Genomic DNA, 13,994 nt, shown 5'->3' with positions numbered 1-13,994 from the left:
AGCAATGACTGGAACGTGTCTGGATCCTCACCGTCTGAGACGAGACACAGACATGTTCTACCTCATCTCCTCCTCTGTTCGCTGCTGCGGTGACTCTGCCAGCTCACCTGGCCTTATTCCCAGATGTTTGCTTTCCAGCAATTACATGTTTGAATGTTCACACGCTGCTCTGTGCACCGTCCCCCTCCCCCAGCTCCATCTCAATCACTGTAGGAAGCCTTTAGCTCTCCGCTAATAAAGACTTACTTACACTTGTAAGACACTTGCTGAGATTGTAGCCCGGAGACACTGTGCTGTAGCACCCAGGGACTGGCTGCGGTTCCTGGCAGCCGACAGGAAACTAGCTGTTATTTTTGGATTAGACCGTGAGGTGTCCATGCTCTCAGCACCTGAACTCCTGGTTCCGTTGAAGGTTTTCCTCCTTCATCTTACTTCTTAAAGGAAGCATTGATCTGAACAATTGAAAAAAGATTAATCACAGTGGATTGGACTTTTATGATGAAACCAATGGAAAGTTGCAAAAAACAGTACTGTTTTGTATTGTAGTTTTTGTTGCCACTGTGCTGAGTTAGCAATGTTATTTAAGTGGGAAACTATTTAAAAAAAATAAGTTGGTTGAACGTTGCTCGTTCTGTGACCTTAGCCAACAGTACAGTAGGTCATTTTAGGTAGGTGTTTTTGTCTCAGTGTAGATTTTTCTGAAGGGTAGGGCACGACTTCATTAAAAACATTTTTTTGAAGCAGACTTGATTAAGGGATTATAGGATTTTTTTGTGTGTGGTTTGCTCTAGGAGAACTGTTTCATTTGTAGGTGAGGTCTTAGTCTCGAACATCCTGTCTCAGGATAATAGTTCAACAGTTTGAAAGTTCACATATTTGTCTTCATGCCAACAGTTCCATTAAGTAACATTAAGTAACAACCGAGACCAACGTGATATAATATTTGGCTTGAAACAAGAGTAGCCTTTTCTGGGTCAGCTAAGCCTCGAGCTAGGCTAACTCTGTACCTGATATACATTGACTCAAATACTGGCCACACGATCAATGATCAAATGATCATATCAGGAGGTGCTCAAGGGTACATACAGTTTATACAGACTATCACTGTAGCGCCCCCTGTTGAAGGAACAACCAGAAGTGATTTAGTCTAATAAAACCCATTCCTTAATAAATGCGTAGAGGCATTTATTTCCCAGTGTCTCACGTGGAGCCACCCCTTATTTTGGAATGTAGGGGAATGATTCTTTTGTCTTTAAAGTTTTGCAGGAATCAGAAGTCATCCTTCACTCAGTGAACAAAGCAACATGATTGTTGAGCTACGGCTGTTAAGGGCAAACTGTGTTGACTAATATACACGCAGATGATTTATGGGACGCCTGCCTCCTAACTGACGCCAGCAGTGGCTGCGCTGCTGGAATTCAGCCAGATCACTCACCAACTCAGACATTTGTCAAACTTGAAAATGTCCAAAACCCCCTTCATCCAGCTCAGCGCCTTCAGCCTGAGGATGGATCTTTCAAAAGTTAGCTTGTGCAGTTGGTTGTTGGTTTCCGAGCTTTAAAATGAGCAAAATACCTAGTTTGGGGTTTTCTTGAACAACATGAACCCCACAGAGCTTTATCATTACCCATGATTCACTTTGGTGCTGAGATTAAGTAACGCTCTCTCCTTAACCCTGTGAGACCTGGCAACTTTTTACTCACAAAATGTTCATTTTAGAAATAAAAACAAACATCATATGGCACTTTTTCAGTCAGACTCTTGCGTAGCAAATATGATATAAATGATTTTTTTAAGGTTGATAAGTGATAAATAAATAGTCTGTGCGAAGCCTTCAGTCCTTGTTTAAAATAACCTCCTTGTACATTAGTCAGAAAACAGTCCACCCTGTGTAGTGAGGTTCTCCTTGTTTATGTTCCAAACCCCTAAATTCCATATCTGGTTTATTTAGCAGTATGGACCACCATCCTTTTGTGTGTTTTCGGGGGCTGCGTCGAGGTGCTGTCACAGCATTTAAATGAGCATTTTGCTTCTGAGAGAACGAAGCGTTTTTGTCAGCCTCCACTCATCATGGATGATTAGAGCAAAATGTCTACCCATCTTGACTGGAGATCGCCGCAGCTCCAGATAACATGCTTGGTGATTGAAGGTCGCAATATTTTGAATTCTAATGGGGCAGCGAGATGAATGGGCTGAAATAAACTGAAGAATCTTCCTGCTTCCTCTCCTTGGCCCCCCTCCTCTTTGCCTGTCCTCTGTGAAAAGAACCAGTAGGAATGGCAAGGCCCGATGATCATAGAATTATTGGATGGTGATTCTAAACCCTTCAAAGAGGAGTTGCTATGGAGATCTCGTTCCAAACTGTGAAATGATTCACCTTTGAAAGGCTGGAGGGCCTGAAAGCTGAACACATCATTGTTCAGGTGGCGGTTGGTTAGGAAATTGCCGGTGCCTGTGCAATCAGCAGCACTATGGTAGTTAAGGATCTAAAAAGGTTTGTTCGCTGAATGATGTGGTACAACAGTGGTGTGCATATGAGGGTGCCTTTCAATCAAGGCACTCTGCTGTACTGTGGCTTAACAACATAAATGGATTGACAGAGGTTAAGCTAATGATAAAGGAATTAAGGCTGTTGTTTTCTCTCCGTGTTTATTTGGAGATGAAACCTTTCCATCAACATTCACTTCTCAGCAGCAGCAGCAGCAGCAGCAGCAGCAGCAGCAGCAGCAGCAGCAGCAGTCATGGATCCCTGGCTTGGGTTTCAGTCTGCAAGTTACGGGATTCATCCGAGCTGTGTGCCAATGTGTCGTTGCGCAACACTTATCCAAACGTGGACCCCCACAAAACAGCAGTTTCTCTGAATGCCCCAAAAATGAGGTTCCACCCACAGAGAAAACAGGCCTGCGTACGCAACAAGGCTCCATTTTAGAATCAGCATAATAAAAACTGCCGTGAATGTGACGTATCATAAAATGAATGTCAGGAAGATATTTCCTGAATGAACATGAATACCTGTGTGTGTGTGTGTGTGTGTGTGTGTGTGTGTGTGTGTGTGTGCCAGTGGTTTTATGCTGCGGAGCATAGTTTATAATGTGCTTTTCCTGACGCGGCCCATAAAGTAGCTTTTACTGCTCTGAATACCAGGAGAATTGCGGCACCGACTTTGCATGAACATTTTAAAAGCAGTGTGAGGAATGCACGTTCTTCAGATGTGCTCTTACCCATCCTGCATGTGAAAACATGCACAGGAAGTCGGGAGTCGATGAATACTGTAATTTACCTGAATTATGTTGACCACATATCCTCCCAGGTAGCAGCATCAGCGGAAGCAGCTCAATCAGTATTGATCTCCACTCCACTCAGATGACTGACTTGTCTGTGCACTTGACAGTGTAGAGAGATAAAAGTGTCACTCTGCTCCACTGGGAAACTCCTGCTTTTGTTAACCTGGAATTAACAAAACCTTTGGAGAATTATTACGATAAAAGTCAAATTCCCTCGCTGTGTTTTTTAATGGTAAACCTTACTTTTTTATATTATGTAATTTTTTTCTCTGTCTTTATCATCTCATGTCTTATAATAATACGTTCCCACAGGGTTTTTTTTCTTTTTTTCTGTAAACTGTTTTTCGGTTGTTAAAATCCTGTGAAGCCTCTAGCTGTTTCCAGGATGTCCAGGAGAGGAGTTTTTAGGAGGACGTGTTTCTGCTGTTGAGTTTGTGTTAACAGTGGATAACTAACATAGATGATGTCATCGAATGAGGAAACATCACTAACATTGGTCACTTTTATCTTCTATCCTGGACATCCTGGAAACAGCCAGAGGCATCTCAGGATTTTAACAACTGAAACATATTTTACTGGGGCAATAAAAAAAAAAAAATCCCAGTGGGAGTGTATTATTATGACATGAGGATTATAAAGGCTAAAAAAAATGAATTGTAATATAAAAAAGTAATGTTTACCATTAAAAAAAACATCAAAACACAGCAAGAGGATTTGACTTGACTTGAATAATGGTTTTGATTTTATCGTAATAATTTTCTAAAGGTTTTGTTAAATCCAGCTTAACACAAGCACACGTTTCTCACTGGAGGAGAATGTCCATCTGTAAGATTTCAAGAGCATTCTGTCTCACAAACTTCTACTCTAGTTTTGACAAAATTAAAATGCAATCTTAATAATTGCTAAAAATAAATAAACCAATATTATGAAGTAAAGGTTTTAACTGGGGGAGCAGTTCACAGTGGTGAACAACCAGGATGAAGCCAGATATCTGAAGCAGACCACAGTTTGAAGCCACATCAACCAGAGTCATTCTTGAGAAGATTTGTTGTGGTTTATTATGGTGGTACAAGAGTGAGATGTTTGTGAGACGTCTGCCACACAAGACTTTATGGACTCTTTTATCCAGTCCCCCAAGAAGCAGACCACAGATTCCACCATCTTTTCCTTTAAGTGCTTGAACCAAACCACAGGTTGCCGCCTGAACCAAAACCACATATATAACCTGGAAATGATCTCCACCATCATTATCTTATTTACGCTACAAACTCTAAGATGTGCTAAAACAACTCCTACATCAGTATTTGCATATTTTTTACATAGAAATAAGCCTTACTGTGGGAACATATTTCTGGGAGACGGGGCTGGAACATAAAGGCTATTGGTGACGTTTCGCCGTCTTGCAGAGCTGCTGTAAGTCCATAATTTTGCAGGGCTTAGCCTGATCCCTAATCACTCCATTGAACGGCAATCATCCTCTGAAGACTAATCCTTTTGTTCTGCCAATAAAGGCGCACCTGTTAATAATGTCATCAAAACATACGTGGTATGAAAATGAAGCAGAAGCTTTTAAACCGAGAGACAGATCTGACTTGTGAAACAGGGCCTTTCTAATCTTTAACTTCATCTTTTATTGTCTTTTCACCGTCTTACACACAGCTTTGTGTGGCCCTGTAGCCTCGCACTCTCTCTCTCTCTCTCTCTCTCTCTCTCTCTTGCCCCCGGCTCAGTTGTTAGAGGACTAATTGTGGAGATTGCCCCCTCAGATTTCTCTTCTTTCTTTCACTCCAGTGTATTTGTTCTCCATCTCTAAGCCCGACTGAATAGGGCGGGGGTAAAGTAGAATGTTAAATTAGGCGAAAATAATTAAAGCAAATTACTTTGGAATATGTGCTGGAGAGTGTCCTCTGATAACTAAACAGTGAGTGATCAGCTGCTGCCGCCCTTTCTTTGTATTTTTTAATCCATCTGTCGTTCAGTGGGATTAATAGCAACGACCAAACTGTCGTTTTGCTACTTCTTTAAGTGAGATATATATATTTTTTAATATTGGCTGTCCATTTATTTGATTCCATTGGCTTCATTAGCAGTTATTTAAACCAATCATGAGTGGTTTGCTAGCTATTTTAAACCTCTTTCCTGCTAATGAAAATACACTTTTGAACAACAGGTTTTTTAAGCATTTTCCACTGAACACCCTAAATCAAAACTTTACATCATAATTGCTTTTTAATGTATGTATATTCCTGCAGCTAACGAAATTATTTGCAATGGATTATAATTTCTCAGCCCCACAGGCACAATAGCAAATTTTCATTCCAATCAGTGCTGTACAGGGATCTGGTAAATTAGTGCAGCAAAACAATAATTCCACTGATTAGCCCCTTTCTGTGTGGCATAAGTGAACTGTTTATACTGTGGAGTACCTCTGCAAGAGGAGAGGAACCAAAACAGCCTGATTAGGCAAAGAGTAATTGGATAAGTTCATTTCACTGCAAGGACAACGCACAGGATGACGGCGTGCACACAACTGTATAGCTTCTGTGGACTTGCATGAGTGATGCATCCTGGTATTTTCGCATCTGTTGCATACTTTGCTATTTTGTTGTAGAGCTGTGAGATGCTAATGAGCAGCGATGCTAGATTGTCAATAGCCACTTTATTATTTCAGGGCAGAGACTCAGGTTCCCTCCTTAGAGAAACGAGATATGATGGTCTTCCCTGATGGGTTTGGTTTTTTGTCTGAAAGGAATAGATTTAAAGTTAAAATGTTTTCCGGATATTGTTGACATTTGGGTTCAATATTTTGGTTAACTATAGCTTTCATTTTAAATAATTAGCAAACCATCATGTTAAATGTACAATCAGTTAGTTAGCATGTCACCTTGCTATGTGAAACACAAGAATCACAAATCCCAGCAGATGTAATATTAGCGTTGTAAAGTTACTGGCATTCAGAAGCTAACATTGGCATCATAAAGTCAATGTTCGTTAGCGTGTTCCAGTGCTATGCTAAATAGAAAATTATTAGAATCCAGGAAAATTAATATTAGCATCATAAAATAAATGTCATTGTGTCGCAATTGATAGAAAGTTACAAGAGTAACACAACCCTAAACACAAATGTGACAGAATTCGTGTCAGTGCTATAGCGTTAATGAAATTCAACATGTTGCAGTGCTAAGACAAACACAGAAAGTAGAATCAGTTATTTTACAGAGATGATCTGAACACGAGAAACATTGTCTGGTAACTCCTGACATTTACTGACATATCTCTGCGATCCTGAAGATATAAAATGTGCTGACAACAGATTTTTAAAACCCAGCTACTATGATATTAAGTCATTTAATGTGGTGCAGGGGAAAAGAAAAAGGGAAGAGGTTTGACAACAAGTGTAGCATTTTACATAAATAATGAGTTCCCACAGGATGCAGCTCTGTTAAAGATTTACCTGAAATGTCATGTCAACGACACCCAGTTATGTGAATCATCTGTATTTTCTTCGTGAACACGGTGAGAGACGGCGTGACAGCCACGATGAGTAATGAAGAATCGCACCAATGACGTGTTTACCTCACGGCGCTTCACTTGTCAGCAGTCTGTCGCACACTCAGGCGTCGAGGCGGGAATAAGAAAAGTTAATACATTTCAGTGACGGCGCCGTGCACATTCCACACACGGTGTCCCTCAACACATCGTCACTCGGCTGACGTCCTCCTGCCTGTTGAATGAGACGTCGGTCCCATTATACCACAGTGTGGTACTTTAGTCACTTACAGTAAGTAGGCTGTTGTTGACAGATATTAAAGTGTGTCTTAGTGTGTTTTAGCACAGCTGCTCAGTGGTAACAGCCGGTAGAGCAACACGGTTACTGGGTACCTGGTGGGCATGAACCTTGATCTGACCTGTTTGATGAAGAAACAACAATCAAATAGAACAGATAGAAACACTACAGTTTAATAGACACATTATATTGAAGTGATTGTTTTAATTTAAATCACAAATTTAAACGCAGGTTATTTCTACTGGTCTTTTTACCCATTATGATAGAACAAGAAGCTCCAGATGAAATGAGGTCTGCCAGCATGGACTCAGCCTGTACAGTAGAGCTGAGGTGGCCAAGACCTGGCCTGGATCTAGCCTAGATGTCAGTGAATTAATTTTAAAAAAGTGTCCTATTATTAAATTGTTTTAATTGGTCATTTTAAAAAAGGGACAGACATTAACTGTTGAAAACCATTGTAAAGCAGTGTTTTATTGATATCTACAACAACAGACTGGATCTGAGAAACATGACCACTCAGCAGTAATGACGAGCAAAGCCTTTATTGTCAATGTCAAGCCATTGATTTAATCTTGGGGAAGAGATACCACCAAGAAAGAAGGCAAAGAGTTGAAATCAGAGAATCAGCAGGGGGCGTGCAGACGCACAGCATGGTGTGAGTCCATGGACATATAGATAACATAGCTGTCTTATCTCTGTTCATACCAAACCTTAACACATGTGATAAGAAAGAATACACATATATATGTCTACATATATATATATATTTATTTATTCAACAAAATGAATATATATATATACACATATATATTTTTTTTTTTTGTTGCCTCTGTTCTGCAGGAACACTGGTCACTGTCTGTGAGTCTTGACCAAATGTAAACATGTAAACCAATGTCTCGTCACATCACCACAGGTGCCTTTGAGGACGAGGATATCGTCCATGTGGAGGGGACGGTTGACCCAGTGAGGGACATTGAGATCATCCACGAGGAGCTGAGGCTGAAGGATGAAGAGATGATCGGCCCTGTTATCGACAAGCTGGAGAAGACAGCCATCAGAGGCAGTGACAAGAAACTCAAACCAGAATATGTGAGTCAATGTCCCAGCAGGCCCTTTGCTCTGCCTCGCAGCAAGACACAAATAATAACCCTCCCACACACATGGCCAAGGAGAGAAAAAGTATGTTTTTTTTTTTAAATCTCACCCTTCCCCCAGCTCCATTTTTCCCCTCTGTCTCAGATTGAAAGTGATCAGGGGTCAGAGGTTTTCTGCTGTAGAAATCATTAATAGAGAGTTACTTATTCAGCTGCTGACCCTGGGTCACAGCAGCCAGCTAATGAAAGTGTTTCCACACAGCTCTTTTCATCTAAAGTAATACTCAAATCATGGCTCATGCTCATCCACCTACAGCAGCTCAGAAAATGGTGCCGTAGGTGACACACATGTCAGTGTCTGGCTATGAATAGCATAAATGTTTAGAATATTCCCTGACGGAGAGTTCTTAGGTGGATGCAGCAAGGTCCGGGGAAACGACAGGGTAAGATTAGAAAGAAAAAAAAACCTCCATAACCTGGTTGTCAGATTAAATGTGTGTGCATGCGCTGACATTCAGTGGGGTTATATTGTTAAGGTAATGAGGCTTAGCACCCAGACATACCAACCATTTGGCTGTAAATGTCTCCTGATGCTCCCATCGTCGGAGCAGGCACACGAGGAGACCGGGCCTTTCACTGGGTGCCGTTCGTCCAATTTCAGCTCTGACCACTCATTACACTAACAAGAGGGGCTATTTCACCTGCTTGCCTGGTTGGTCTCCCTCAGACTATCTCCCCACCCCTAAATCCCATCCCATCTCACTCCCCCTTTCCACCCAACAACACGGCCCCTCTCCCCTGTAGCCCCCGCAGACAGGGGCCATTCAGACCAGGCAGGTGGCCGCTTACACATATAATTGCTCACAATTTTAGGCAATGAATAAAAATGATCTACATTACTTGTCAAAGGTTGTGCACACGTCAGGCAAGTGGGAATCTATAGTAGATCTCTTTAAATGGCAAAGAATGGCACTTAGTAAAGGCTGCACACCAGGCTTTCATCAGGGGAGGGGGCAGTTTGGTGCAATTGTCTCAGGGGCTCAGCTTGGCATTTGCCAAACTCAGCTGTGCACGGACACGTGCACACGTCAGCAGCTATATATGGGCAAGAAATTCATGTAAAATTGTTGCAGTTGTGATTTAAACAAAAAACAAAAAACAAAAAAACAATAGTTTAGTTCTTGTTCTTATGGAGACAAATGATGTCACATCATCAGAAGGATGACGGGGAAAAAAAAGGTTGATTTTATTCTAGATTTTGAAAGTTTACTTCTACTTTAATTTATGAGCGAAAACTGATTTTCTCGTAGATTGTAAAGGTGTATTTATAAAATAAGGTCTTAGTATTTTTGTTATAAATGAGTAATATAAAATCATGCATAATTAACTCAGTTGATTGGATTAAAGAGATGCTGAAAAAACATGACAAAGTTGAACAAAAATCTCTATAATATAAATAATGATTTAACAACAAATAAACCATTCAGTCAAACCTGCATGACTTACTATTTATTATTTATCACATCAACACGTCAAACTGATCAGTTTCATAGTGGTTTGGATCAAACTACACAAAAATCAATGAGGTGTGTAAAATATTGGCGCTAAAAACGTTTGTGGAGTCCCATTATTAGGCCCCATGTTTCCAAATGTGGGCCTCAGAAAGCTGATGAAACAGCTGATTCATATCTGTGCACATCTAAGAGCAGACAGACCTAATGTATATGTGCAGATTCTTAAAAATGCCAAACTGAAACTGAAATCAATGCAGTTTAAAGTGTATTCTTTATTAGATGTTGATATCAAAATGAGATGTTTGTCATTCTGACTTCAGAGTAACAGTGTCATTATATTAAAGGTTATAAATGAATAAATTACCTTTCTAAAGCATCACTGAATATTTTATCGTCGTTCGTTTTCCTCTTCCATTCAGACTTTGGTGTTGAACATCATTACCTGCAGGGCAAACGGCCCACATATACATTGTTTGACATTGATTTAAACCCATTCTTCTGTTTCTTCTTGTTGTGTTTACGAGAACATTGTATTTCACGGCCTTTGTCTGGAAGAATCCTCAACATCCTCGTCCTCGCAAAACAATAATAATTCTGCTGCCCACCTGCGGAGCTCCGTGGTGGCAGGCGTATGTGTTTGACCCCTGTGGGACCTACATGCCTTTTATTAACACCTGCCTGTAAGAGGAACGCCGCACGATGGCGGCGAGCTGATGAGGGAAACCTGGAGCGGGGTTTGGCCCGTGTCACCGGCCGTATGCTGTTTCCATTTCACAGATGATTAATCTCTCTGTGAAGACTTGGGCCGGCGCGGGCGGAGTGTGTGCAGCTCTTCCTGCGCTCTCTCCCGCTGGCTGCACTCTGGCTGCCTGACTAAAAGGCCTTTAGAATTCCTGCAGAGAGAGATGTGCAGAGAGTGAATGCAGCTGGCTGGGGGTCAGTGTCTGCAGCTTTTTTCTGCCATTGTGTAATTGAGGCTCTGGCAGGATTTTTTTTTCTCCTCAATTCTTTAAAAAAAAAAACAGAGTGTGATTGTGAAGTGCTGCAAGGATTCTGGGAGGAGAAAAGGAGGCAGGGGGAGTGTAGCACGGGGTGGGGAGATTTTATATGAAGGGGGAGGTCAAGTTGACAGGAACAAAAAAGAATGTGTTCCGCTAATTTCTGTAGGGCTGGATCAACAATAATAGGCTCGATTTCTTTCTTTCTCTCTTTTCTTTTTTTTTTTTACAAATGTTATAACTACTTCCCGCCCATCCTCTCACCCGTCTTCTGCTTCAAGATCCAGTCCTGCCTCTAATCACAACCCACAAGTACCTTTACGTAACACGCCACACTAGAAGTGTTTCCTCAGGAGAATACTGTCCGTGACATCACCTGCACCTGCGTGACAGAGCCTGAGGAGGAGCTGCCAAACTAACCAACTTCCAATTAGTTTCCCCACTCTTTTCAATTTTTTCCGTTTCTCCGTCTCTATTGTCTTATTAAACAGTCCCAGTGGAATATTAATGTAAAAATCTGTGACTCCGAGCAGTGAGACGCCCCACAAGGCATTCTGTCATGATTTAAAGGAGGGTAAGAGGGTCTCATCCCTGCTATCCCTGTCAAAACCCAGGCCACTCTGCCGCTCCGACACAAGCACAGCCATTGTTCATGTTGGCATCAGGATGCCATGTATTTAGGAAATAATTACCCTGCTACCCTGCTGGGTTTATATTCTTTTTCATCTCCTTTAATGGCTTCTTGTTCTTTCTCTTTTTTTTTTTTTTTTTTTACCCCAAACAGGACGTTATGTGCAAAATCAAGAGCTGGGTAGTTGATGAAAAGAAACATGTTCGCTACTATCACGAATGGAACGACAAGGAGGTGAGTCTTTGAAGTAACACTCACATTAATGTTATGTCTGAGCTGAACCTTCAACTCTTCTTTACTCCTGTCTGTTTTGTTAGCACCGCATCTTCTGCTCAACTCGCAAATTAATATTATTCACAGTCTTTAGAGCCGTTTAAAGGCTTTCAAGTGACTCCCTACGGAGACGCCGCGCCAGACTTTAGGTCTGTTTTTGTCCTCAAAGACTCCTTTTAGAAAGTTTGGATTCTCAGTACGTGCCCTGTCTGTTTTGATCACAGATCGAAGTGTTGAACAAATACTTGTTTTTGACTTCCAAACCCATGATTTACCTCGTAAACCTCTCGGAGAAAGACTACATCAGGAGGAAGAACAAATGGTAAGTCCTTTGAGAAGAAGTGTCGCCTCCAACACACAGGGCTTCACATGTGTCAGTACACGTACGTGTGCGTGTGTGTGTGTGTCAATCTACTGACTCTGTGGTCTCACGCTGACAGAAACAGTTGTATCTCTGTGAGAGGATCTGCCTGGAGGTGGCACCAAGNCCCCCCAGACCAGCCTCCTCCCTCTCAACATTATTAAGCACATACTCCCATATGGTCTTCATTTGCCATCAAAAAAAAATCTCATTTCCATGTGATATCAAAGTGAGCGAGGGCTTCGAATGCCAAAAAAAACCAAACGTTCTTTTAGAAAACAATAACGACTAATTCATGCCTCGTGACGACTGCCAAAAACTTCAGATCGTGATGATTACGTTTTGCCCCCTGTTTTCTTTGTAATTTTCGCTTTCTTTTTTTTTTATGTTGTTGCTTAAGTAGCTTCAAAAACTACAGCAGTAAAGTACTCACAGATAATAAAGGCAATGGAGGCTCCCTCTGTATTCAGCTCAGATCAGGTGTGCCCCCTGGGGGCCCTGTGTGGCACATGACGAGGGAAACATGGCTGAGTGTTTGTAGTGGAGGAAGTCCCTGGTCTTCTTTTAAATACTAAGGAATATTTCAGTTGTTGTTTCAGGGCGAGTGTATTCAATACATTTGTAGGCTAACTTGTACCTACGTATAGACTTTTTAAGCTAATCTAGTTCAAGTTCAGACAGTTCTCTGCTGTATTAGAAAATCTAATCTCATTCAGGTGTAATAGAGTATTTAGTGAGTACTCTTAACAAATGTCTTTTTATCTACTAGCTAATTTCAAGACGTTTAGGCTATTATGTGATGCTGTGCTCTTCACAACTGAGCTTTACATTATAGTTTTAAGCCTCTATTTAATTCATTTTCTTAACATCACTAGCGAATCCAGCAACTGTGTACCTTTGAAGGTAATCCTTTACTCATCTTCACAGTGACATTAGTTTCTGTGACTAGATTTAAATGAGTCGAGTCGAGATTATTATTATTTTCCATTCTAAGACAATTCTAAGCAAATCTATCAAAGGAAATTGATAATTATTTAGATTCCTCTGTCTGTATGGATTTGTGTTTTGTCAACAGAGTTTAGAGTTAGTCTTCCTGGATGTTTTATTCTTTTCTGAGCTACAAACTCTGTTTAAAGTAATGTCGCCACAGGGTCATAGTCATAGAAATGATCTGAGGATGGTGTTAGACATCTATTATACCTGAAAGGGCTACTTTCCTCCAACCGCAGCCCTTCTGTCAATAATGCCAACTTGTGGGTCGTTATCGCACTTTTCCAATTGCCCTCTGGGCCTGCGGTGTCGCCTCTTTCAAAAATTTGTTTTCAGTGGTTAACTTGGCAGCCATTGTATTGTGAGACAGGTTGTTTACCTAAGGCTTTTCGTAAAAAAAAAAAATGTTCCTGACACAAAAGTATGAGTGTCAGAAGGAGGGCGGGGGAGGAGAAGTCATAAATCGTATGATTCATGGAATGTGGAACGTCAGTCATCGGTAGAGAAGAAAAAAAAGTGGAGCGCTTTCTTCATGTTTTACAGGCTTGTGTGTGTGTGTGTGTGTGTGTGTGTGTGTGTTTAACTGTCTGAAATGCAATAAATCTGGGTGGGTTTTTTTTTAAACAGGTGAACAGTAGTGCTCGTGTGTCCTGAGGGCTCCCCACTGAACAATGCTGACATCAAAGTGTTGATGTTTGACAGGTGATGAGTCACTTCCCTTGTCCGGAGCGAGGCTCACACCTGTATGGAGATGATTACAGGTAGATCTTGTTGGCCCTAATTGTACAATAAATGCTGCTCTCAGCCCTAATGGCAGTCAGTCTGCAGCAGAGACGCCAGACTGCCATTTGGCTGTCGCCATGCTCCCGTGTTTTTCCAGCAGCACAGTTGAGATGATGATACGGTTAAGGTCTATTCAAAGCAAACAGCAAGACAAATTGCAATCTCAGCTTTAATGTGCGGAGGAAAAGAAGGCGAATCCTATGAGGCAAATAAGCCAATTTTATCTGTGTCTCTCAGGACACCCTTTCAGTCCATTTCACAGCTGCATTACTTCCCTCT

The 13,994-nt window shown here is 41.3% G+C and overlaps 1 protein-coding gene across 3 annotated transcripts in view; it reads left to right on the top strand.

Moving 5' to 3' along the window:
• Window positions 1-13,994, top strand: part of LOC103391853 (obg-like ATPase 1) — a 46,217-nt gene that overhangs the window by 9,125 nt on the left and 23,098 nt on the right. For all 3 annotated transcript variants that reach the window (XM_008328287.3, XM_025063981.1, XM_008328288.3), the window contains 3 exons: window positions 7,985-8,160; window positions 11,462-11,542; window positions 11,806-11,903. In XM_008328287.3, coding sequence (XP_008326509.2) covers window positions 7,985-8,160; window positions 11,462-11,542; window positions 11,806-11,903 — 355 coding nt within the window. The remainder of the gene's footprint in view (window positions 1-7,984; window positions 8,161-11,461; window positions 11,543-11,805; window positions 11,904-13,994) is intronic.

The sequence above is a fragment of the Cynoglossus semilaevis genome, chromosome 16 (assembly GCF_000523025.1).
Source record: "Cynoglossus semilaevis isolate Cse_v1.0 chromosome 16, Cse_v1.0, whole genome shotgun sequence".
NCBI classification, from domain to species: Eukaryota; Metazoa; Chordata; class Actinopteri; order Pleuronectiformes; family Cynoglossidae; genus Cynoglossus; species Cynoglossus semilaevis.
Note: the sequence above shows the minus strand (reverse complement) of the source record. Positions and strands in the feature narration are given on the sequence as shown.